The sequence below is a fragment of the Pseudonaja textilis genome, chromosome 2, assembly GCF_049901715.1.
Source record: "Pseudonaja textilis isolate UNSWEBS1 chromosome 2, rPseTex1.2, whole genome shotgun sequence".
Lineage (NCBI taxonomy): Eukaryota > Metazoa > Chordata > Lepidosauria > Squamata > Elapidae > Pseudonaja > Pseudonaja textilis.
In genome coordinates this window covers 2,350,044-2,372,286 of record NC_141991.1, presented here as the reverse complement: position 1 = coordinate 2,372,286, position 22,243 = coordinate 2,350,044, and the positions used below count along the sequence as shown (strand labels likewise).

Below are 22,243 nucleotides of genomic sequence, written 5' to 3'. Positions count from 1 at the left end.
ACTTCCTCTTCCGGATGATTCATGGGAGGAAGGTGGTGTGTAGAGCAGCTTTCCTGCTCTTCCCAGGATCGAAGCAGCAGCTGGTAGTTGAGTTGAGGGCAGCAGGTGGGAGGAGAATCCGGGAGCAAGTCGGGCTGTTCGGTTCCCTCCACGGCCTGGAAGCAGAGAAGCAACTGGACTGAAGCGTGTCAGCTGCTGCTGCAGGTTCCTTTCCTCCCCAAATTTAAGGCCATTGGTGGCTGCAGTTTTCCTTCTGGTGAGAAGATTTAAAAAACCTCTTTTAAGTTCAGGCTGTTTCTCCATCACTAGAGGAGTGTTGCAGAGGAACGTCGTTGGAAGGATCCCTGGAGGTCATCTATTCCAACCCCCCGATCGAGCAGGAGACCCAACATCATTTCAGAGAAATGGCTGTCCAGTCTCTGTTTCAAAGCCTCCAGTGATGGAGCACCCACAACTTCTGAAGGGAAATAGTTCCCACTGGTTTGTTCTGGGTGTCAGGAAATTTCTTCTTAGTTCTAGGTTGCTTCTCTCCTTCGTTATTTTCCATCCATTTGTCCTGCCTTTGGGTGCTTTGGAGAATTTTTTTTTTATTTTTCTATTTATTTATTTTGTCAAGTAATTATAAGATAACAGGTATAAGTATAAACATAGTTATGAATACATGAAATAGATACATAGAAGAAAAATAAAAATAAACAATAGGACAGGGTAGGCACGTTGGTGCTCTTATGCATGCCCCCTACAGACCTCTTAGGAAAGGGGTGAGGTCAATAGTAGACACTCTTAAGGTTAAAGTTTTTGGAGTTTGGAAAAGAAACCACAGAGTCAGGTAGAGTATTCCAGACATTGACCACTCTGTTGCTGAAGTCGTATTTCCTGCAATCAAGTATGGTACAGTTAACCTTGAGTTTGTATCTATTGTGTGCTCTTGTATTGTTATGGCTGAAGCTAAAGTATTCATTGATAGGACATTGCAATAAATAATTTTATATATTATATTACATCAGACCTTAGGCAACATAGTTCTAGGTTGTCTAGGTCTAGAATTTCAAGTCTGGTGGCATAAGGTATTCTGCAACGGGTAGAGGAGTGGAGAACTCTTTTTGTGAAATATTTCTGGACTTTCTCAACTGTATTAATATCACATACGTAATGCGGGTTCCAGACTGATGAGCTGTATTCAAGTATTGGTCTAGCAAATGTTTTGTATGTACTAGTTAGTAGTGTGATATTACAAGAGAAAAAGCTATGTAGGATTAGGTTAACAACTCTTAATGCCTTTTTGGCTATGTAGTTACAGTGGGCTCTAGCACTTAGATCATTAGAGATGAGTACTCCAAAGTCCTTGACTGAGTTTGGATCATCAACAAGATCTTGACTATTCAGCTTGTATTCTATTTTCTGATTTTTTTTGCCAATCTGTAAGACAGAGCATTTATTTGTTGAGATTTGAAGTTGCCATTTGTTTGACCATTCTGATACATAGTCAAGGTCTTTTTGAATGGTAGCAGTATTGGTGGTGTTGAATAGCTTTACATCATCAGCGAAAAGAATGCAGTTGCTCTTAATACGATCACAGAGGTCATTTATGTAGAGTATGAAGAGAGTTGGTCCTAGAACACTGCCTTGGGGGACACCACTGTTGACAGGTTCAGAATTGATAAGATGCTCCCAATTTTGACCATTTGTTGTCTGACAGGAATGCTTCTATCCATTTATGAAGGTGTCCAGAGATACCATAAGATTTAGTTTTAGGAGTAGTTTGTTGTGTACCACTGAATCAAAGGCTTTGCAGAAGTCTATGTAGATTATGTCTATTGCTTTGCCCTGATTGAGTTGTGTAGTCCATATGTTTTTGCAGTGTAAGAGTTGCAGATTTCGTGAAACCAAATTGCTTATTAGAGAGTAGGTTGTTTGTCTCTAAGTGGAGGGTAATGGATTGGTTAATAATCGATTCCATGACTTTACAGGTGACGCAGCATAAGGAGATTGGTCTGTAATTTTCAAGTAGGCTGGGGTCTCCCTTTTTGAAGATAGGAATGACCGTGGCTAGTAACCATAGTTTTGGCAAGGAGCTGGTCCTGAAAGATTTCTCAAAGATTATGCTTAGAGGTAGGACTATGGCAGTGGATAGCTTTTTAAAGAAGGTTGCACAGATTCCATCCGGTCCAATAGGTAGAGATGGTTTTAGATTGTGTAGTGCTTTTTCAACATTGTCTTCTGTAATATCGATATGTATTAGATCATTGTAGTTGTCTGTGGTTCAACTAGGAAATACTGGGCATGATCCATTGCTGTTTATAAATACTGAGCCAAAGAATGTGTTAAAGAGGTTGGCTTTAATAGTGTCGTCCTTGCAGTCTTTACCATTAGGTCCTTTCAAGGGTGGGATGGACCTTGAGTCTTTTAGTTTGTTGTTTACAAAATTGTAGGAAGCGCAGGTGGAATTGGTGCGTAGAAGGTTTTCCTCTTGTTTAATGTGATAATTGGTGCATTCAGTCTTTATCTGGTGGCATAAATTGATCCCCTCTTCTTTGTGGCAACCCCTCAATTATTGGAACACCACTATCATGTCACCCCCTAGTTGTTCTTCTCACTAGACTAGCCATGCCCAGTTCCTGCAACTGTTCTTTATTTGTTTCAGCCTCCAGCCCCCTAATCATCCTTGCTGCTCTTCTGTGGGCTCTTTATGGAGTCTCAACATCTTTATAATACTTGGTGACCAAGACTGGTTGCAGTAATCCAAGTGTGGCCTTACCAAAGCATTATAACACTTCACTTGATCTTGACTGTATCCCTTTGTTAATACAGCCTAAGATTGCATTGGCTTTTTTGGCCACTGCAACACCCTACTAGCTCACATTTAAATGATTGCCCCCTGGGATTCATTGTTCCCTCTCATAGATACTGCCATGTTCCACCTATTTTGTGCCTGTACATTTGGTTTCTCTTGCTTAAGTGTAAAACCTTGGGGTTTTTTTCTCCATTGAGTTTCACTGTGTTAAATAGGGCCCAGTGTTCAAGTCTAGATTAGTTTCCATCCATTGTTTCTTGTCCTGCTAGTCTCCAGTCTTTTAATCATCTTAGTTGCTCCTTTTTGCACTTTTCTCAGAGTCTCAACTTCTTTGTAATGCACTGATTAAAAATGGATGCAGTATTCCAGGTATAGTCTTTTGGTAAGACTTTATAATATAAGACTTTATAAAGTGGTACTAATATGTCACGTGATTTTGATTCTATGGCTCTGTTTATATAACCAAGGATTGCATTAGTTTTTTGGCTTCTGCTGCATACTGCTGACTTGTGCTTAAGTGATTGTCCACTAAGACTCCAAAGTCCCTCTCACAGTTACTATTTTGGAGCCAGGTTTAGCCTAATCTATACTTGTGCCTTTGGTTTTGTCCCGCTCTGGGATATAATCCGTCAGGTTCCGTGATTTATATTCATCGAGGTCAGACAGGGATTCTCTTACCATTTTCTTGTTTAATGTTTATTTCTAGTCTGTCTTTTATATATAAATATATATATCTTTTAAAAAGAAAGTGTAAGTGAGAAATTGATTGATTGTATTTTGGCCTGATTCATTTTACTCAAACATTTCTCAGGATTAAACTTGTAGGTGGAGAGAAAAGGAAAATGTAAAATGGCTAACTACTAGTTTCTGGCTATCAGCAGAAGCTTCTGGATATTTCCTTTTCCAGAAGTTGAGAATTCCTCAAAAAGGAATTTTGGGTGGAGCTTTTTTGTATGTTGATTATGAAATTCCCACATGTGGACTTTCAGCCTTGTACCTTGATTTCGCCCAGATTTTGAGCCCCTGAATTCCCCAGCCAGCATAAAAGTAATCCTCAAGATACAACTATTATGGGCCTTGCAATTATAGTTGCATGTTGCAATGACTGTTAAGTGGGACGGCTTTCCTTAACTATCCAAATCCCCCTGCTTTCCCTGAAGCAGCCATTAATCAAATGTGTGAGTTGCTAAGCAACGTACAGGCTACTTCAGGGCTGAGGAAAACTCTTAGAGGCCTAGAGCAGGGCTAGGCTTGCCTGCCACAAGCATCCCTGGGGCTCCCCCACCCTCCAAAACTCCCTATGTTCTGTTTCCCATCCCTGCCCCTTCCCTCTGCTCCCCAGGGTCCCCATAGGATTTTCCTCACTCCTGCTGGGTCCCTGCAGTCCTCAGGCCTGATTACCACCCCACCAGGCCTCATACCCTCCTCCTCCTTATCTTTGGAAGATCTCTGATCCTCATGTTGCAGAGGGAGGGAAGGACACGCATTCTTGAACCTCAGTACTGTGTCCTGGAAGCAGCCACCATTTTCAGTGGGCCTCAGATTCATCCTTGGGTCGTGCGGTGGACTTGGGGAAGTGGCTGCCATTTTCCCACACTGATAATACAGAAGAGGAACAAACCTCTCTCTTTTGCTACCTTAACATGAGGAAAAAATGTACAATAGAAAATGTCTCAATTTTCACAATGCATTATGTTAGAATTATCAGAAACATTTGGCATGTAAAAAAGGGTATTGTCAGTGTTGCTATGAACATTAGGGCAAGAAAAGTTGCTCAGAGTTGCCTCAGACTCTAAGATGGGCAACAATTAAGTTTAATAATAACAGATTTTTTTAAAAAATTAATTTTTATTAAACAATTTTTCTTATATACATCATTTCCATTCATTGCAACATTTCCATGACAGTATACATACTTTTACATAAATCTTAACTATCTGTACATTTGTCTATATTCCTTAATCTATCTTTGTCCACTATAGCCTTTGCCTTATTATCCTATTGTCATCTTCTCTATTCATCTATATCTATTATTTAGCATACAATGCATTGCACATCACATTTTCCTCTAGTGGCATACTATCTTTTTCCAGATTTTGTGTGTAAGTTATTCTTGCTGCCATTTATAGATGTAGCATTAGATATTCTGTTTTCTTATCATATTTTCCTTATTATACCTAATAGAAAAGTCTCCGGTCTTAGTTCAATTTGTTGTTTATATGTTTCTTCTATCCATTTTTTTGTCCTTATCCAGTATTTTCTTGCTACAGGGCATGTACACATGGTAATATGTTGTTTGCTTTTGTTTGGATTTCCAACATTCAGATGATCTGTTTGGGAACATTTTTGCTAATCTAGCAGGGGGTAGGTGCCATCTGTAGAACATTTTGTATAAATTTTCTCTATATGCTGCCAACATCGTCAATTTACAATTCTTTTCCCACATTTTTTCTCATTTCTCCAATTCTATCGTGTAGTCAAAATTTTTCGCCCAAACTATCATCATTTCTTTAACCCTCTCTTCCTCCATCTTATAGCCCAAGAAATAATTATATACTTTTTAATCAATTTCTCCTCTGGACCTTGTAGTATGTTATCTAATTTTGATAGTTCTCTATGAATCCTGTAGAGGTAATTCCCCGTTAGGAGAATGAGTGCACACAGGGAGATGTAGTGAGAGTGGTGAAGAATAACACACAAATGGCACACAGATACACTGTATAGTAAAATGTAGGTTTTTACTTACAATAAACGTTTAAGCAAAGTCCAAAACAAGCAGTCCATAAAAATGTGTGCCACCCTAATAGTAAGTCATGTCCTTCAATTGTCAATATTCTTTTATTTTTCAATGTTACCCTATCTTCAATCCATGTAAGGGCTGCTGCTGTATACTATAATTCCCAATCTGGCAGATCAAAAACTGATCTACTATTTCTGGACCCCCATTTTTCTCACAATTTTTCAGCATTCAATACCATCTTTCCAGGCATTCTTCTAACTAAATTAAACCAGCTAGCGGTAACACACTTGTAAGTGGATCATAAGCTTCCTAATAGACAGGAAGCAGCAGGTCCTAGGCAGAATCACATCTGATACCTGTACAATTAGCACAGGGGCCCCCCCAAGGCTGTGTGCTTTCTCCAGTTCTCTTCTCCCTATATACCAATGACTGCATCTCAAACAATCCATCTGTTAAAATACTGAAATTTGCAGATGACACAACAGTGATTGGTCTCATTCGAGACAACGACGAATCTGGATACAATCAGGAGGTTGTACAACTTGCCTCATAGTGTAATGGAACAATCTGGAACTGAACACAGTCAAAACCATAGAAATGGTGGTAGACTTTAGAAGAAACCCTCCCATACTACCACCTCTTACAATACTAGACAACACAGTATCAACAGTAGAGACCTTCAAATTTCTAGGTTCTATATCACATGACCTAAAATGGACACCTAACGTCAAAAACATCATCAAAAAAGCCCAACAAAGAATGTTCTTTCTGCGCCAACTGAGAAAGCTCAAACTGCCCAAGGAGCTGCTGATACAATTCTACAGAGGAATTATTGAGTCTGTCATCTGTACCTCTATAACTGTCTGGTTTGGTTCTGCAACCCATCAGGGCAGGCACAGACTTCAGAGGATGTTTAGGACAGCAGGAAAAAAAATACTACCGTCCTGCCTTCAATCAAGGACCTGTATACTGCATGAGTCAAAAAGAGGGCTGTGAAAATATTTACAGACCCCTCACATCCCAGACATAAACTGTTTCAACTCCTTCCCTCAAAAGGACGCTATAGAGCACTGCACACCAGAACACCCAGACACAAGAATAGTTTTTGTCCCGAATGCCATCACTCTGCTAAACAAATAATTCCCTCAACACTGTCCAACTATTTACAAAGTCTGCACTACGATTACTATTAATCTTCTCATCACTCCTTATTACCCATCCCCTCCCGCTTGTGACTGTATGACTGTAACTTTGTTGCTTGTATCTTTACAATTTTTATTGACAGTTTCCTAGTATGATTTGATTGCTTATTGTACCCTATGACTATCATTAAGTGTTGTACCTTATGATTCTTGACTATTGACGAGTGTATCTTTTCTTTTATGTATACTGAGAGCATTTGCATCAAGACAAATTCCTTGTGTGTCCACTCATTCTTGGCCAATAAAGAATTCTAATTCTAATTCTGTCTCTGAAGTGTTGCCTTCTATTTTCTCTTCCTGCTGCCTTTCTGGTTGTCACAGCTCTGGAGCCGCCATTGCCAGCCGATTTCTTTCCTGCTGGAGTTCAGAGGTTTCTTCTCGTCCATTTGGGAGATCGCCTTCTCCCTGCCTTCTCCGAAGCTTCCCCTTTCTCTTGTTGATCCCTCCAGGATTCAAGCAGCCCTTTAAGAGCCTCCACACAGGAAAATTCGGGCCATCGGAATGGAGCCCCGTTCCTTTGAGCCAATTCACCACAACGTGAATAATAAACGAATTTAATAATAGAGTAATGTAAAGCTCATTTCCCAACTCTTTGTCAGTGATGAGGACTTCACACATACAGTGGGTTTCTAACGAACTACAATTTGTTAACTTGTAATCTCTCTTTTGTACAACAGCCAGAAAACTTGGTTGTTAAGTTATTCCAATCCCACCACTGTTTAGATCATTAAGAATTTAAAAATTTCTAAACAATTAAAATAAGTAAACTGTTATTTAAATGGAAAGATAAAATGAAAAATTGAAAAAGGAATTTTATAAAAACAATTGAAAAAAGAATTGAAAAATTGAAAAAGATTTAAAAATTGAAAAAGAAATTTAAATTAAAAATGATATTTAAAAATAGGAAAAAAGAAGACTTAAAATTGGAACCAGGAATTGAAAAATTGAAAAAAATAAATTGTAGAAATTGAAAAGGAATTTTTCTTAAGTAATATTGGAATATTTCTTAAGTAATATTGAATTCTAGTATGACGTGGTCACTTTCACCAAAGGTTCTGGCAACTTCAACTGCCTCTATCATTTCTTCTCTACTAGTAAAAATTAGGTCCAATACAGTTTTTCCTCTAGTTCCCTCTTCTACCTTTTGGGTGACAAAGTTGTCCGCTAAGTTGGTTAGGAATCTGTTCGATCTCCTACTTCCTGCAGAGTCTGTCTCCCAGTTGATATCAGGGTAGTTCATTACTCCCATTACTTCTTGACTCCCATTACTTCTTTTTCTCTTGATATAGTATGTAATCCACACATGTACTGAAAATGACAGGTGGATGCAATTTACAAGTTTTTTTACTTCCATGTCTTGCCAGTAAGTATGGTATTTCCTGTCCCATCCATGTATTAACCAGGTTTGATTGTGCTTAATCCAGCACTTTCTAAAAAACTATTGAGGACCTTTTGGCATCTTTGGTTGCATAGGCAGTCCTCACTTACCACTTCTTCCCTGAGCCTTCAAAGTTGCCACAGTAGAAGCAGACGTGCACCTGATCCACAAAATTTGTGGTAATCCTAGCAGTTGTTCAGTGACCGCTTGTCAGCAGTGACTGTGATTTTGAAGGTGCAGGAAAAGAAGTTGCACCAATTTGGGTTCTGCCCATAGTTGCACATTTATGATGGCCGCATCATCCCACACCGATGATCCCCATTTGTGACCTTCCCAGCTAGCTTCTCACAAGCAAAATCATTGGGTATACTAGCAGGAAATTGCAAGTCCACAGTCATATGGAATTGCCGTTAACAACCTACAATGATTTGCTTAACAACAACAGAGGAACAGATGCAAGTTGGCACCATCATGTGACATCATGCTTAAAGATAGAGCTGCTGAATGACACAAATATCAGTTCTAATTGTGGTAGGTTAAGTGAGGACTACTTGAGTGGGGATGTCACCAGAGTACTCATGGACAGTGTTTTTGCTCTTATTTGCAGGTCAGGACTTCCATGCACAAAAGTAATGCTTCAAATCTTGCAGAAGCTTTCAGTATCATTTCATCAGTTAAAGCCCCCACATGTCTCAGTTTAGCTCAGGAGGTTTGAATGTAATTATTCTGGGACATTTTATCAGACTTGGAAGACATAGATTTTCACATGAATACATGTGTAGGTGGGTATATCTGTATTTCTCTCTATAGGGATATGTCTGCAATTATATAATCTATCCCCAGCACTACAAATTATAATTGATGATAGTCCTTTGTGTTGCTAAGAATTTGTGATTGACCCAATTAAACAACAGAATTTGATTGAATGCATATTTGAACATGGATCTCAGTAGTCTTCCATGTGTCGAATGAATCATAAATAAGATAAGTAAGAGATTATTCTAGTATTGGGGCATGTTTGCTTTTTCATTGTAATATTTTCTTTTTTCACATCATCTCTAAACATTTTATAAACAATCTTACACTTTCCTTTGAATCTCACAGACAAAGAATATGGCAATAAGAACACTCAGGACAACTGAAAATAACAAGCAACATTGAAAAGGGTAATGAATCAAGCCAGAAATCAAAATATTTTCCATTTCCTTCAGAAAACCACACAATTCTCTTCCTCCTCCTCCTCCGGAAGTTGTTAGACAAAAGACAAAAAAAAGATTTCAAGCCAGAATAAGCAGATTATGCACAACCCAAGGATACATTACATGAAAAGTCAAGGAAGATTCTTTTTCATTCAGCATATCTGGAAGTCAGTTGGAGGAAAAGGTCAATAGTAAAGCCATGTGGAGCAGACAGGAATATAGGCCTCTCCCTGTGAGGAAGAAAATGGCTTGAATGAAAACACCACTAAACAAGGCATTATCACAATTCCAGTCTGGTGATACAACAGTGGATTGACTCCAGGGAGAAACTGTATGAGTGTCATGATAGTGGGAAAAGCTTCATTAGAAATTATGAGACACCAGAGAACTCACACAGAAGAGAAACCCTTTCAATGTTCCTGATTATGGGAAAGTCAAAATTCCAGTCTTGTGATATACCAGAAGACTCTCATAGGAGAGAAATGTTTTGAATATCCTGATTGTTGCAAAACTTTCAGGTGTAATTCCAACTTAGTGATATATCAAAGGAATCAAAAGGAGAAAACCCTTTCAATGTCCTGACTGGGAGAAGTTCCAGTCATAATTGCAGCTTTGTAATACATCAGAGGATTCATTGCAGGACAAACCCTATGAGTGTCAAGATTGTGGGAAAGGTTTCATTACAAATTCCCACATCTTGAGACACAAAAGTATACACATAGGAGGGAAACCCTTTGAATGTCTTATCTGTGCGGAAAGTTTCAATCAGAATTCCAACATGATACAGCAGAGGACTCATACAGGAGACAAACTCTTTGAATGTCCTGACTGTGGGAAAACTTTTAGTGAGTATTCCAGCCTAGTGAAACACCAGAGGAATCACACAGGAGAGAAACCCTTTGAATGTCCTATTTGTGGGAAAAGTTTTAGTCGGAATTCCCACCTGGTAATACACCAAAGGACTCACACAGGAGAGAAACCTTTTAAATGTCTTATCTGTGGGAAAGGTTTTAGTGAAAATTCCAACCTGGTAATACACCAGAGGACTCACACAGGAGAGAAACCCTTTGAATGTCCTAATTGTGGGAAAAGTTTCAGACAGAATTCCAACTTGGTAATACACCAGAGGACTCATACAGGAGAGAAACCCTTTGAATGTCCTATTTGTGGGGAAAGTTTTAGTCGCAATTCCACACTGGTAATACACCAGAGGACTCACACAGGAGAGAAACCCTTTGAATGTCCTACTTGTGGGAAAGGTTTTAGTCGTAATTCCCACCTCGTAATACACCAGTGGACGCACACAGGAGAGAAACCTTTTGAATGTCCTGATTGTGGGAAATGTTTCATTACAAATTCCAGCCTCATGAGACACCAGAGGAGTCACACAGGAGAGAAACCCTACAAGTGTCCTAACTGTGGGAAAAGTTTCAGTGAGAATTCCAGCCTGGTGATACACCAGAGGACTCATACAGGAGAGAAACCCTTTCAATGTCCTATCTGTGGGAAAAGTTTTAGTGATAATTCCAGCCTGGTGAAACACCAGAAGACTCACACAGGAGAGAAATCCTTTGAATGTCCTGATTGTGGGAAATGTTTCATTACAAATTCCAGCCTCATGAGACACCAGAGGACTCACACAGGAGAGAAACCCTTTGAATGTCCTGACTGTGGGAAAAGTTTCAGTGAGAATTCCAGCCTGGTGATACACCAGAGGACTCACACAGGAGAGAAACCCTTTGAATGTCCTATCTGTGGGAAAAGTTTTAGTGATAATTCCAGCCTGGTGAAACACCAGAGGACTCACACAGGAGAGAAACCCTTTGAATGTCCTATCTGTGGGAAAAGTTTCAGACAGAATTCCCACCTGGTAATACACCAGAGGACTCACACAGGAGAGAAACCCTTTGAATGTCTTATTTGTGGGAAAAGTTTTAGTCGCAATTCCCACCTGGTGATACACCAGAAGACTCACACAGGAGAGAAACCCTTTGAATGCCCTATCTTTGGGGAATGTTTCAACCAGAATTCCAACATCATGATACGCCAGAGGACTCACACAGGAGAGAAACCATTTGAATGTCCTGACTTTGGGAAAAGTTTTAGTTGCAATTTCAGCCTCATGAGGCACCAGAGGACACATACAGGAGAGAAACCCTTTGAATGCCCTAACTGTGAGAAAAGTTTTAGCAATAATTCCAGCCTGGTGAAACACTAGTTGACTCACACAGAAGAGAAACCCTTTGAATGTCCTATTTGTGGAAAGAGTTTCAGTCAGAATTCCAACTTGGTGAACCACTAGAGGACTCACACAGGCAAGAAACTCTTTGAATGTCTTCATTGTGGGAAAAGTTTCAGTTACCTTTCTAATCTTGTGATATACTGGAGAACTCACCGAGGAGAGAAACCCTGTGAATGTCCTGACTGTAGGAAAAGTTTCAGTCAGAATTCCTACCTTGTGATAGATCAGAGTATTTGGCCATGGAGAAATCTTTGAACTGTCCAGATTGCAAGCAGAAATCATCCCTTATTGCACACAAATAAATATTGCACACAAATATGAGGAAATGTAATTGAATTTAAAGAGTGCTTGAATTTCATTTGTGATCGCCCATTGAATGTGTAGGTGAGAGATTGATAGCTTGAATTATGTTTGAAAATGGAAGCATTGGTTTAGTTTACTTGATTGTCATTTCACCCCATACAACAAAATCAAACACCATCTTCAGTGCACATCATGAGCATTTGTTCACCCAAAACTAGTAAATCTTGAAAAAAAAATAACGTATAAAGATATTTTGTAGAAGGGGAACTAAAAACTAAAAAAGAACAACAGAAAAAGGATGTTGATTTATCATGGTGGCCACATATGCAAATGCAATCAAGATATGAAAAAGATGTTAAGATATATGGCTTTTATAAAGAGCAAACAACATTTGATCAAATACTGTTAGTGGTGGATGAAAAGTTAATCAAGAAATTATATAATTATTATTGTGGAATTATTTCTTGTGGAAGCGGCTGCTATTTTGCCACACTGTACACACTGATAACGCAGAGGAGGGACAAACCTCTCTGTTTTGCTACCTTAACATCAGGAAAAAAAAATGTGCAATAGAAAATGTCTCATTTTTCAAAATGCATTATGTTAGAATTATCAGAAGCATTTGACATGTAAATAATGGGTATTATCAGTGTTGCTATGAACGTTAGGGCAAGGCAAGACTCAAAAGACGCCCAGAATTGCCTCAAATTGAGGTGGGCAGTGATTAAGTTTAATAATAAATGAATTTCATAATAAGGTAATGTAAAATTCATTTCGCAACTCTGTCAGTGATGAGGACTTCACATATGCAGTGGGTTAATATCTGCAAATTTGGTAAGTTCCCCTTCTGTTCCCTCATCTAAGTGGTTTATGAAGATATTGAAGAGCACTACCTTTCTCTCAGCCTCCTATGGGCACTGGAGGAGTTGCGCTGAATAAAAAAGTCGTTACCTGTCAGAGTTGCCATGCTCAATTTATTAACAGTGATGCGGCCCCAATCGGCAAGAACAGGTAACCCGGATTCAGTTAGCACTGAGAACTGCTACCTCTCAGCGCATTATGTATCTCCACTGCCTTGCCTCTTCTATGCGCCCCTGGTTACCTAACATCCGCGTAAAGCCACCAATATCTCCCTGTGTTTCTGCCCCATGCCTAATCCCCCGTGCCTTTCCCTGTTCCTACTTTCCGTATGTCTCCCTTATCCCCAACTTCCTCCCTCGTATATCCATCCCATCCCTTTCTCCTGAGATTCGTGTTCAGTTTGGATTCCCATGTTCTCCTACATCATGATGTTCATGCTTGCCAGATCCCAGTTAGTTCCACCCCACTCAATCTGGAAATGTGTAGGGGCATCTTTTGTACACTGATATGCCTGGCACCCCTGGTCAGCCCTCTCAGATGTGTCAAGCTCCAGGACGGGTGGTAGATCCCCAGTGTTCAACACATTTGACATGTAAAAAATGGGTATTATCAGTGTTGCTATATTGGGGCATGGCAAGAGTTGCAAAACGCTCAGAGTTGCCTCAAACTGAGATAGGCAGCAATTAAGTTTAATAATAAATGAATTTAATAATAAGGTTATGTAAAGTTCATTTCCCAACTCTGTCAGTGATGAGGACTTCACACGTACAATGGGTTTCTAACACACTACAATTGTTAACTTGTAATCCCTCTTTTGTGCATTCTGTATCTCTGTGACCAATCTGTCTTCCTCAGCTTCTCTTCCCTCATTATAAATTTAGAATTTCAGTTTTAGTTGTACATCAGCCCATGCACTCTATGACTCTGATGATGTGAGCTGCAATTAGGTTTCTGCCTCTTACTTTATTTGTTGCATTGCTATCTGACCAGTCCTAAATTCTATGAATGAATGACATTTCATTGGGCACACTTAAAAAATCTCCCCGTTAGGAGAATGAGTGCTCTCAGGGAAACGTACTGAGAGTGGTATTGAATAACACACGACCAGCACACAGATACACTGAATAGTAAAATGTAGGTTTTACTTCCAGTAAACAGGTAAACAAAGTCCAACAGATAGTCCAAGTCATACAGGTTAAAGCAGTCAGTATTCAGTCAAGGGATAATCCAAAAACAAAGTCCAGTATCATAAACACTTCAGTAAACAGACTCATGGCAATCCAAGAATGTCGATCAGGCAATAGTCAATAGGGAAAATGCAAGAACCAAAAACATTGAACAACTAAGAACAACTAACAACCCATGTTCCTGGCTCCATCTTATGACCGTTTGAGGAACCACACTGTTAGGAATATAAGTCACTTAACGGTTATTTTGGGTTGGAAATATATAAACCAGGATAAACATTTTAAAACTATCTTTAAGAAAATGCAAAACTAATTGGGTGTGGTTTCTCAAACGGCCATAAGATGGAGCCAGCAACCTGGGTTATCTTAGTCTTAGTCTCAGAAGAGAGTGTGAGTGAGTCTCTGTTTCCTTCTGTTGGAGAGTATTGCCGTTCCTCCTATTGACTGATATTCTTGGATTTGATGTAAGTCTGATATTGAACTGTTTTTGATACTAGACTTTGTTATTAGATTATCCCTGGACTGAAAACTGACTGATTTAACCTGTGAATGACTTTGGACTGTGTTTGGACTGCTTAAATGTTTCTGGAAGTAAAAACCTACATTTACTGTACAGTATATCTGTATGCTGTGTATTATTCAAACATTTCTCTCAATATGTCTCCCTGTATGCACTCATTCTCCTAATGGGGAATTACCTCAACACACACCCAATTACAATTTTAGCATTCCGTTAAAGAGACGGTATTAAATGTCTATCCTGGTTTATATATTTCCAACCCAACTGTTAGGTGACTAACATTCCTAACACTCTATACCATTTCAGAGAAATGGCTGTCCAGTCTTTGTTAAAAACTTCCAGTGTGATTAATTGTTCTCATTGTCAGGAAGTTTCTCCTTACTTTTAGGTTGCTTCTCCCTCTGTTCAGTTTCCATCCTTCTGGTGCTTTGGGAAATATATTGACCCCCTTCTTTCTGGCAGCTCCTTAAAAGCCTGTAGCCTATCACACTCTTCAGTAAAGCATGTGAGCCATTTCCTCCTTTCAGTGGTCCATGAAAGTACATCTATAGTATGCAGATAAAGTCAGAAAAGGTGAACAACATTTTTACAGAACTATAGATAAGTTGAGGCTGGGTGACAAGGAATGGCTGGGAGGGGAGGGGCCAGGTGAGGCATCCCTTGATGTGAGTGACATTGAGTTGGCCACACCCACCCAGTCACATGACCACCAAACTATGCCCAACCAGTCACATGACCACCAAGCATGCCCACCAAGTCACATGACCACTAAGCCACACCCACTTAGTCACATGACCACTAAGCCACACCCACCAAGTAAGTCACGCCCACAGAACCGGTAGAAAAAAAAATTGAATTCCACCACTGGATGGAACAACATGGTTTTCAGCTTTATGTCACTAAATGGTGCCCTATAGATGAGCAATGCCCACGCTAAACAACTGTAGAGCATTGGTAACTGAGGCCTAAGGAGTTTAAACATTTGAACAGTAGATTCCTAGAGAGGATTTGGAGAGAACAACATCAGGAGAGCTTCCCCTTCCTGCTCTCTGCTGATAGCGGGGAGGCAGGGATGGTGGACCTCCTGGTCTTCCCAGGGTGGAAGCAGCAGCTGAAAGGTGAGCTAAGCACAGGTGGAGGAGAGGCCGGAATCAAGTAGGGCTGTTTCGGTTTCCCCAGGGTGTAAAAGCAGAGAAGCAACAAAGCTGAAACATGTCAGCTGCTATATATTCTTTCCTTCCTCAGATTTCATTCCACTGGTGGCTCATGCTTTAAAACTGGTGCCTGCATTTTCCTCTGTGTTGGGAGTTTTAAAAAGTCTCCATGTTAAGACGGACTCCTTGTAATTGTATAGGCATGTTCTTTTCTTGACAACAATTTGGAACTGATCTGCCACTGCTGCCTTCAGGAATTTTGTTTTGAATTCCATATCTAGCAAACAAACACAGGATTCCCTGATGATGTGCCATCCATGGATTAAGGTGGCACAACTGTGCTTAACCCACAACTTTTTTAAAAAAATCATTATTTAAGAAAATAATTTCTTATTTGGAGTAGTGGACTTCCATGGGAAAACATGGTCCTTTAACTCTTACTGAGGCTCTTGGGATCATTTCACCATTTCGCCCACCCACTCACCTAATCCTGTTGCACTACATTCACATCAAAAAGTGTGAGTGTACCCACATATATGTGTATACGTATGATCTGTCCCCAGCACTTCCAGATATATTTATCTCTTTGCAGTTCTATGAATTCATGATTGATCCAAGTCAGTAAGTAAATTTCCAAATTGAATGGGTATTTGAATGTGGCGCTCACTAGACATGTATACTGAAAAAGAATCAAAATTAAGAGGTTGAATTAGCATGATGGCATCTTTGTCATGTTTTATTGTATATGCTTTTTGCTGTTTTTTTTAATGTTGTATAGCCATTTTATAAATCATAAAGCAATCCTTTTATGTGAATCTTACAGGCAAAAAAATACCAAAGAGAGCTCTGTGGAGAACTGAGAATCACAAGCAGCATTGAAATGCAAAGCAAACCAAGGCAGCAATCTCAGTTCCTTTGGAGAACCCCAAAACTCTTCTTTCCCTGCAGGTGACAGTCAAAGTGGGAAAAATGAGGAAAAGAGTTTTGAGCTAGACAAAATATGGTATGTAGATGAAACCTATCAAAATATCAAGGGGGATCATTTCCTAGTTGAGAAAAAAAAGGGAAATATATGGAAGTCAGTGAGAAGGAAAAGGTAATTTAGACAGCCACATAAGACAGACAGTAATGCAGGCCTCACCCTGTGAGGAAGCAAACTATGCCTGGGAGGATCCACACTGGAGAAAAGCCATATCAGCAAATGCAGCAAAAGCTTTGGTCAGAAAAGTTCCCTGGTTATTCATGGAAGGACTCACACCAGAGAGGAGCCCTACCCGCTCAATGGGTAGATTTTATGGGGAAAAAGATCCAGGCTGGTGTAGTGTTGAAGACACCAAGTTAGAGACTGGGAAATATTCACTTCCAGTCCCACATTAAAGTGTGAAACCATCTGTGCAACCTTGCACAGTCCTATCAGGCCTTGGTCTAAAAGCAGCCAAGGAAACGACTTCACTTGATTAACTTAAAAGGCATCAAAACCAAACATCTGGTGTAAGGCTCAAGGATGCTAGATGGAAAGCCACGAGTTACAATCCAGTGTTAGGTCAGACATAAATATGCCTTCCATGAGCTACAGAATATCGAGAGGCAAAAAGTATGTAGGTAGGCTGTCCGGGGGATGTTTATCCTGTAAATTACAGCATGCTACCCAGGAAATGCTTCCTATGCTATCATGAGTTCCTGAATGAAAAGGGAATCAATAAATTTTGGGGTTATTTTATTCCAGATTCCTTCACACAACAGAGCTCAGAGCCAGTATCACCGAAATAGAATAGATCTGGAATGGACCTTTTAGTCCAACCTTATATCATTTGAGACAAGTGACTGTCCAGTCTCTTCTTAAAAGCCTCCAGTGATATCCTTTAGTATTTGTTTTTAAACATAAAGATGAACAATATGTATTTGCCTAATAATAATAATAAAGTTTGATTCTAAATTCTTTCATTAATCTCAGTCTAAACATCTTTTTATTTCAATTATTTCAAATATAATCCTTAATATTTATTTTAAAAATAAAAATAAACAATATATATTTGCCTAATAGTAGTAATAATGAAGTTACCAATGTCTCTCCTTGCTTTTAATAATCTATATTAAACTTATTAATTTAGCTGGTTCTTTAGTCTGTCATATTCCCTTTCCATTACACATTTTTTAATGAATTCTAAATTAATACAAATTTTAACACACACACACACACAAAGAAAAAAGAACAAGTTTCCCCTCTTTTACTATTTTGAGTGTGACACCTTAATGATTAGAATATACCTTTATTCCCTCATCTTAATTCCCAATAAACCATTAATCATTACCTCTTTTCAATTGGATTCCACAGCATATTTTCCCCCCCTTTAATAAGAATTATCAGTATCTATATTACCTTATTTTCTAAATATTTTTAATTGCAGAAATATTCTTATTACCCCTTGTCACCCCGCAAAATCCCCTTTTTAATTCATCAACCATTATCTCTGAAAAAACAATTTCTTTTCAACATTTTACTAGTTCTGTGTTTCTTTCTTTCACATGCCTGTTTCTTACTGCTTCTCCTCCCCCTCTTTTCCCCATATCTTTTCTCATTCCAGTTTATATCCCTCTCTTTCTTAATATCTTCCTTTCCCCTTTTCTGCTGAATCTTCCTGCCTTTCCTGACTTCACAGGTATTCCCTCTTTTAATTGCCTTCTTAAAACTCAACTTTTTCCTTCTTTCCCCATTTCTTTGTAGCGTTCTTTGTGTTAATTGTCTATTTAAAATGTCTTCTCCTTGAGTCAATTCCTCCTCCTCTGAAAATCTTTCTTCTTGTTCTTCAATTGCCATTTCCATTTTTTCTAGCACAGAGCAAAGTGATTCGCCTCTTTCCTGTAGTAATTCTCTCATATTTTTAAGTTCCATTTTTAATTCCCGAAGAGATTTCATTCATTATTATATTTTATGATCGTTAAAGTCCACAAAAGGAAACCACTTTTACTTTCCTTCTTTCTTCTTTCAGTTTTTTAAGGTTCTCAGTTATTCCAGTCCAGAGTTTATACCAAAAACGTCAATCAGTCCCACAAGCAATCTTTCCTTGCTTTTTCCTTTATTCTGGTTCTGCTTTCACTTTCTAAAATTCTTACTTTGTTTCAATGTTTCTGTAATGTTATATCCACACCAGTTCATTCAAAAACAGGATGCTTTCCCTTTTATTTGAACTAAGTTTTTATCAAAAGGTGACACTCTCCATTATAGAAAGTCTTCACCTTTTTCCCCTATTTTTTTATTTAAGTTTTTTTTTTAACTTCAATATTCCAGCACAGTACAGTCTCCAATTTGTAAACTTTGTTATTATTATTCTTTAACAATCTTAAGTCCAGCTTTAGTTTTATACTTGTTTATTCCCAAATTATTTTAGTCCAATTTTATTAAATCTTTAATTCCAGCTTCTTCCTTTCCTGGTTCGAGGCCCCATTTAGCTGTCAAAAATATATATATATATATATTCTCTGTTCCTTTGTAATTTCGCCGCTCACTTTTCTTTTCTTAAAAATTCTGTATTACCTTAATCCCGGGGTACTTTTATTTAGTTATATTGCCCAGTTGTCCCAGCTCAGATGTTATCCACCTCTTTCTCCCCTCCTGCACAAATCTTAGTCCAGCTAAGTCGTCCTCTTTGGGATGGCCAAACAAATACTAAAGGATTATATTTGAAATAATTGAAATGAAACAAAAAGATGTTTCGATTGAGATTAATGAAAGAGGCTAGAAATAATGTGTTTGTTTCTCTCCTTACTGAAAATTTGGAATGGAAAAGGTAATAATAGAATTAAGTATGCATATATCAATGTATAATTGCTGTCATATTTGTACGTAAAGGTGATGACCCGGAAATATGTTGTCCACTAAAAAGAGATTTTTCTTTTTAATGTAAAAAACTGAATAAAGTTTGTTAAAAAAAAAAAAAAGCCTCCAGTGATGAAGCGAATAATCCCATTTGGCCGAACACATCACAGCTAATTCTTATGGAAGAGACTCAGAGAAAAACCTCTCTAATTCACAAGAGTATAAGAAGGTGGGAGATGGTACAAGGAAGATATTTGTGTCAAGGAATTGTGCAGCTGATGAGGTAAAATCAACACAGCAGGAACACGATCAGGTAAAACAATGAGAGCACACAGAGCAAAAAGGCAGGAAACAAGGAAACTCCCCCTTTTCATGGGCAACCAATCACAGCTTAGATTGCCTCATGCAGTAGCCAAATCTCTTTAATCAATCAGCTGTAAGGGTGTGTTCTGACTCTTTACACAACCTCCACTGTTCCAGTACAAATTTAAATACCTTGATGCACCTCCAATTTATGGTTGGACAGCATTTTAACAGAGTTGTTTCACAAGGTCCTTTCTTTAAGAAATAAAAGATATGATACATAGTAGATAGGGGGTTATTGTTGTTAATGTAGAATGTGATAATTTAAAAAATGGCTATATTATTAATTTTTATAATGGGCTAAAGGGAATAAAATGGGAAAAATGTATAAGGTAAATGGGTGGCAAGATTGAATTAACAATGAAAGGGGACGATAATATAAATCAAGATGAACTTTATTGAATAATGAAAGGAATAATATAATGTGATAAAACCTGCAGTTATGACAGAAACAAGAAAATGTGTGTAACAAATATAGAAACTGGTTAAGAATGTAGATCATATTGTAAAATAATGTATGAGAATATTAGAAGAAAAATGATATGATGTGAAATTGGATAAGAAAGCTAAATATGTAATCATGGTCATGTTTGTATTGTAATGTAAAAACACATTGTTCACTCAAAGAGATGTTTTTTAAAAAATTAATAAAAAATATTGCAAAAAGAAACAAAAAAAACAAAAGACCAACAAAAATAAAATAAAACCCCTAAGAAGTAACTGGGTTTTTGAAACAAAGACCATTTTGCTGGTTAATCATATTTTACGCATTTTAATAAATAACATCAAGCTAAACTTTTGCCAGCTCAAAAATGAACTATGTAGTGTGTGATTGCTCTGTTCTAGAAGAGAAGATGATTGGAATTGTGCTGGCCACAAAGTAAAGTGGAAATTATAATAATCTGACAGGGGATTGCCTTATTTCTTCTGTTTATTTCCCTCACAAAGCATCTTTTTTCGTGTTTGCTCTACTATTTTTCTGGTTTACTTTCCTCTGATGCGACAATCCTGATGTCACAACTGGCATCCCCCAGCTCACCGTGGCTGCCCCTGCCAGAGCCCAATACATTGGTGGCAGTAGGAGATGGCGCCTGCATTACCATTGTCGTATCAGAGGTGCTGGGCAGGGCAAGGGGTGCCCTGGGAACTGCCTTGCCATGAGTCTTGCCAATTCTCCAACTGAGCACCAGCTGGCCGGCAGGTATGTGGGTGGCTATGTTTCCAGCTGCTGCTGCTGATAGTGGCGTGGCCAATCCTCTCACCAAACCAACGCACTGCCCACCTGCTTGCTCACATGCCTGCACACACAGGGACTCTGCCCACCAATCTGCTTGCTCACCCAGCACCCCTGTGCTCTGCTCACACACTCACCTGCCTGCGTACTTCATGCCTTTTGCCAACTGGTTTGGACACCAGCCCACACACCCATAACCAGCCTATGAAGCCTACACAATCTGTCCACACATTCACTCCCACAGCAAGTTGTCCCTGCAGCAAGTTAGCCATGTCAAGTTGTCTGTTAAGTATCACCTAATATGGGCATAGGAGTGGAGTCTGATGTCAGACTCCACTCATTGGTCTGGCCACTGACGGGAGAAATAAAGTCCTGTCAGTGGCTGAAATGTTGGACAGCTACACCTATATAAGCAGCTTGTGTTTTATAAATACACAATCCTAATAAAGAAGTTACCTGCGAGAGTTGTGTCCTGCCTCTTCACTCTGTGCACCCACTTAACAGTGGTGACGAAGATGGGATACTGAGGAAAGAACAAAAGACAACCTTGTGGGACTCCACAGCCATTATGACTGACCGCTGCAACAATCGTGACCCATCAGACAACATGGCCCACTGCCCGATGCTAATCCCCTACGATCCAAGGATAAATGGTCCTCCTACATGGGCCGATTCAAACTACATCTGGAAGTCAATGGATTCAGACAGCAACCGAAAAAAAGGGCTCTATTTCTAACCTATTGAAACTCGGAGCTCTATGAACTGGCCGAAGCCCTCATGGCCAATGAGCTAGATAATGTGTCCTGGGATGAGCTTCAGCGAGCATTGAAGGAGCATTTCGACCTGACTCCCTCCTACCTACCAAACCACCACAAATTCTACATGCGGAGCCAGAGAGAGAGAGAGACGATAAATGCATTTGTGGCTGCGCTTCAGAAGCTATCGAAGAACTGCAAGTTCCTTGATGCCGAGGACATGATCCAGGATTGGCTCATCCTTGGAATGAGGGACCTAACCGTCCAGAAGCACTTGCTGGCCCGAGAGGACATCCCCTTCAAGGAAGCCATCGACAAGGCACAAGGTGCAGAAACCTCAGACAGTTCCGCCCCACAAATAAAAGGAAAGTACACGCCACCCAGGTTGATTGCTGGGTGGCCCGAGACACCTCCAATTCCAGAGCCAGTGATGAGGACGAGGAGGACATCCACAGAGTGAGGTCTAGTAAGCCAGTTGGGAAGCAAGGGACCAA

The 22,243-nt window shown here is 39.2% G+C and overlaps 1 protein-coding gene and 2 long non-coding RNA genes across 3 annotated transcripts; 2 read left to right on the top strand and 1 right to left on the bottom strand.

Annotated features, from left to right (window-relative positions):
* Positions 1-11,888, top strand: LOC113452082 (uncharacterized). Its single transcript, XM_087928261.1, has 2 exons — positions 1-256; positions 9,219-11,888. The coding sequence occupies exon 2, from the start codon at positions 10,092-10,094 to the stop codon at positions 11,529-11,531; it is 1,440 nt and encodes a 479-aa protein (XP_087784387.1). The 5' UTR covers positions 1-256; positions 9,219-10,091; the 3' UTR covers positions 11,532-11,888.
* A 1,641-nt stretch (positions 11,889-13,529) lies between these two features.
* Positions 13,530-19,267, bottom strand: LOC148126539 (uncharacterized). Its single transcript, XR_015742517.1, has 2 exons — positions 19,116-19,267; positions 13,530-14,971 (listed from the first exon to the last, which is right to left on the bottom strand). It is a non-coding gene; the product is annotated as an uncharacterized LOC148126539 (long non-coding RNA).
* On the top strand, positions 15,024-17,742 carry LOC148126540 (uncharacterized). Its single transcript, XR_015742514.1, has 2 exons — positions 15,024-16,583; positions 17,307-17,742. It is a non-coding gene; the product is annotated as an uncharacterized LOC148126540 (long non-coding RNA).
* Positions 19,268-22,243: the final 2,976 nt, after the last annotated feature.

Excerpts from the sequence above, each read along its gene's own strand:
- LOC113452082 (XM_087928261.1), top strand. The coding sequence starts at position 10,092 with ATGATACAGCAGAGGACTCATACAGGAGACAAACTCTTTGAATGTCCT.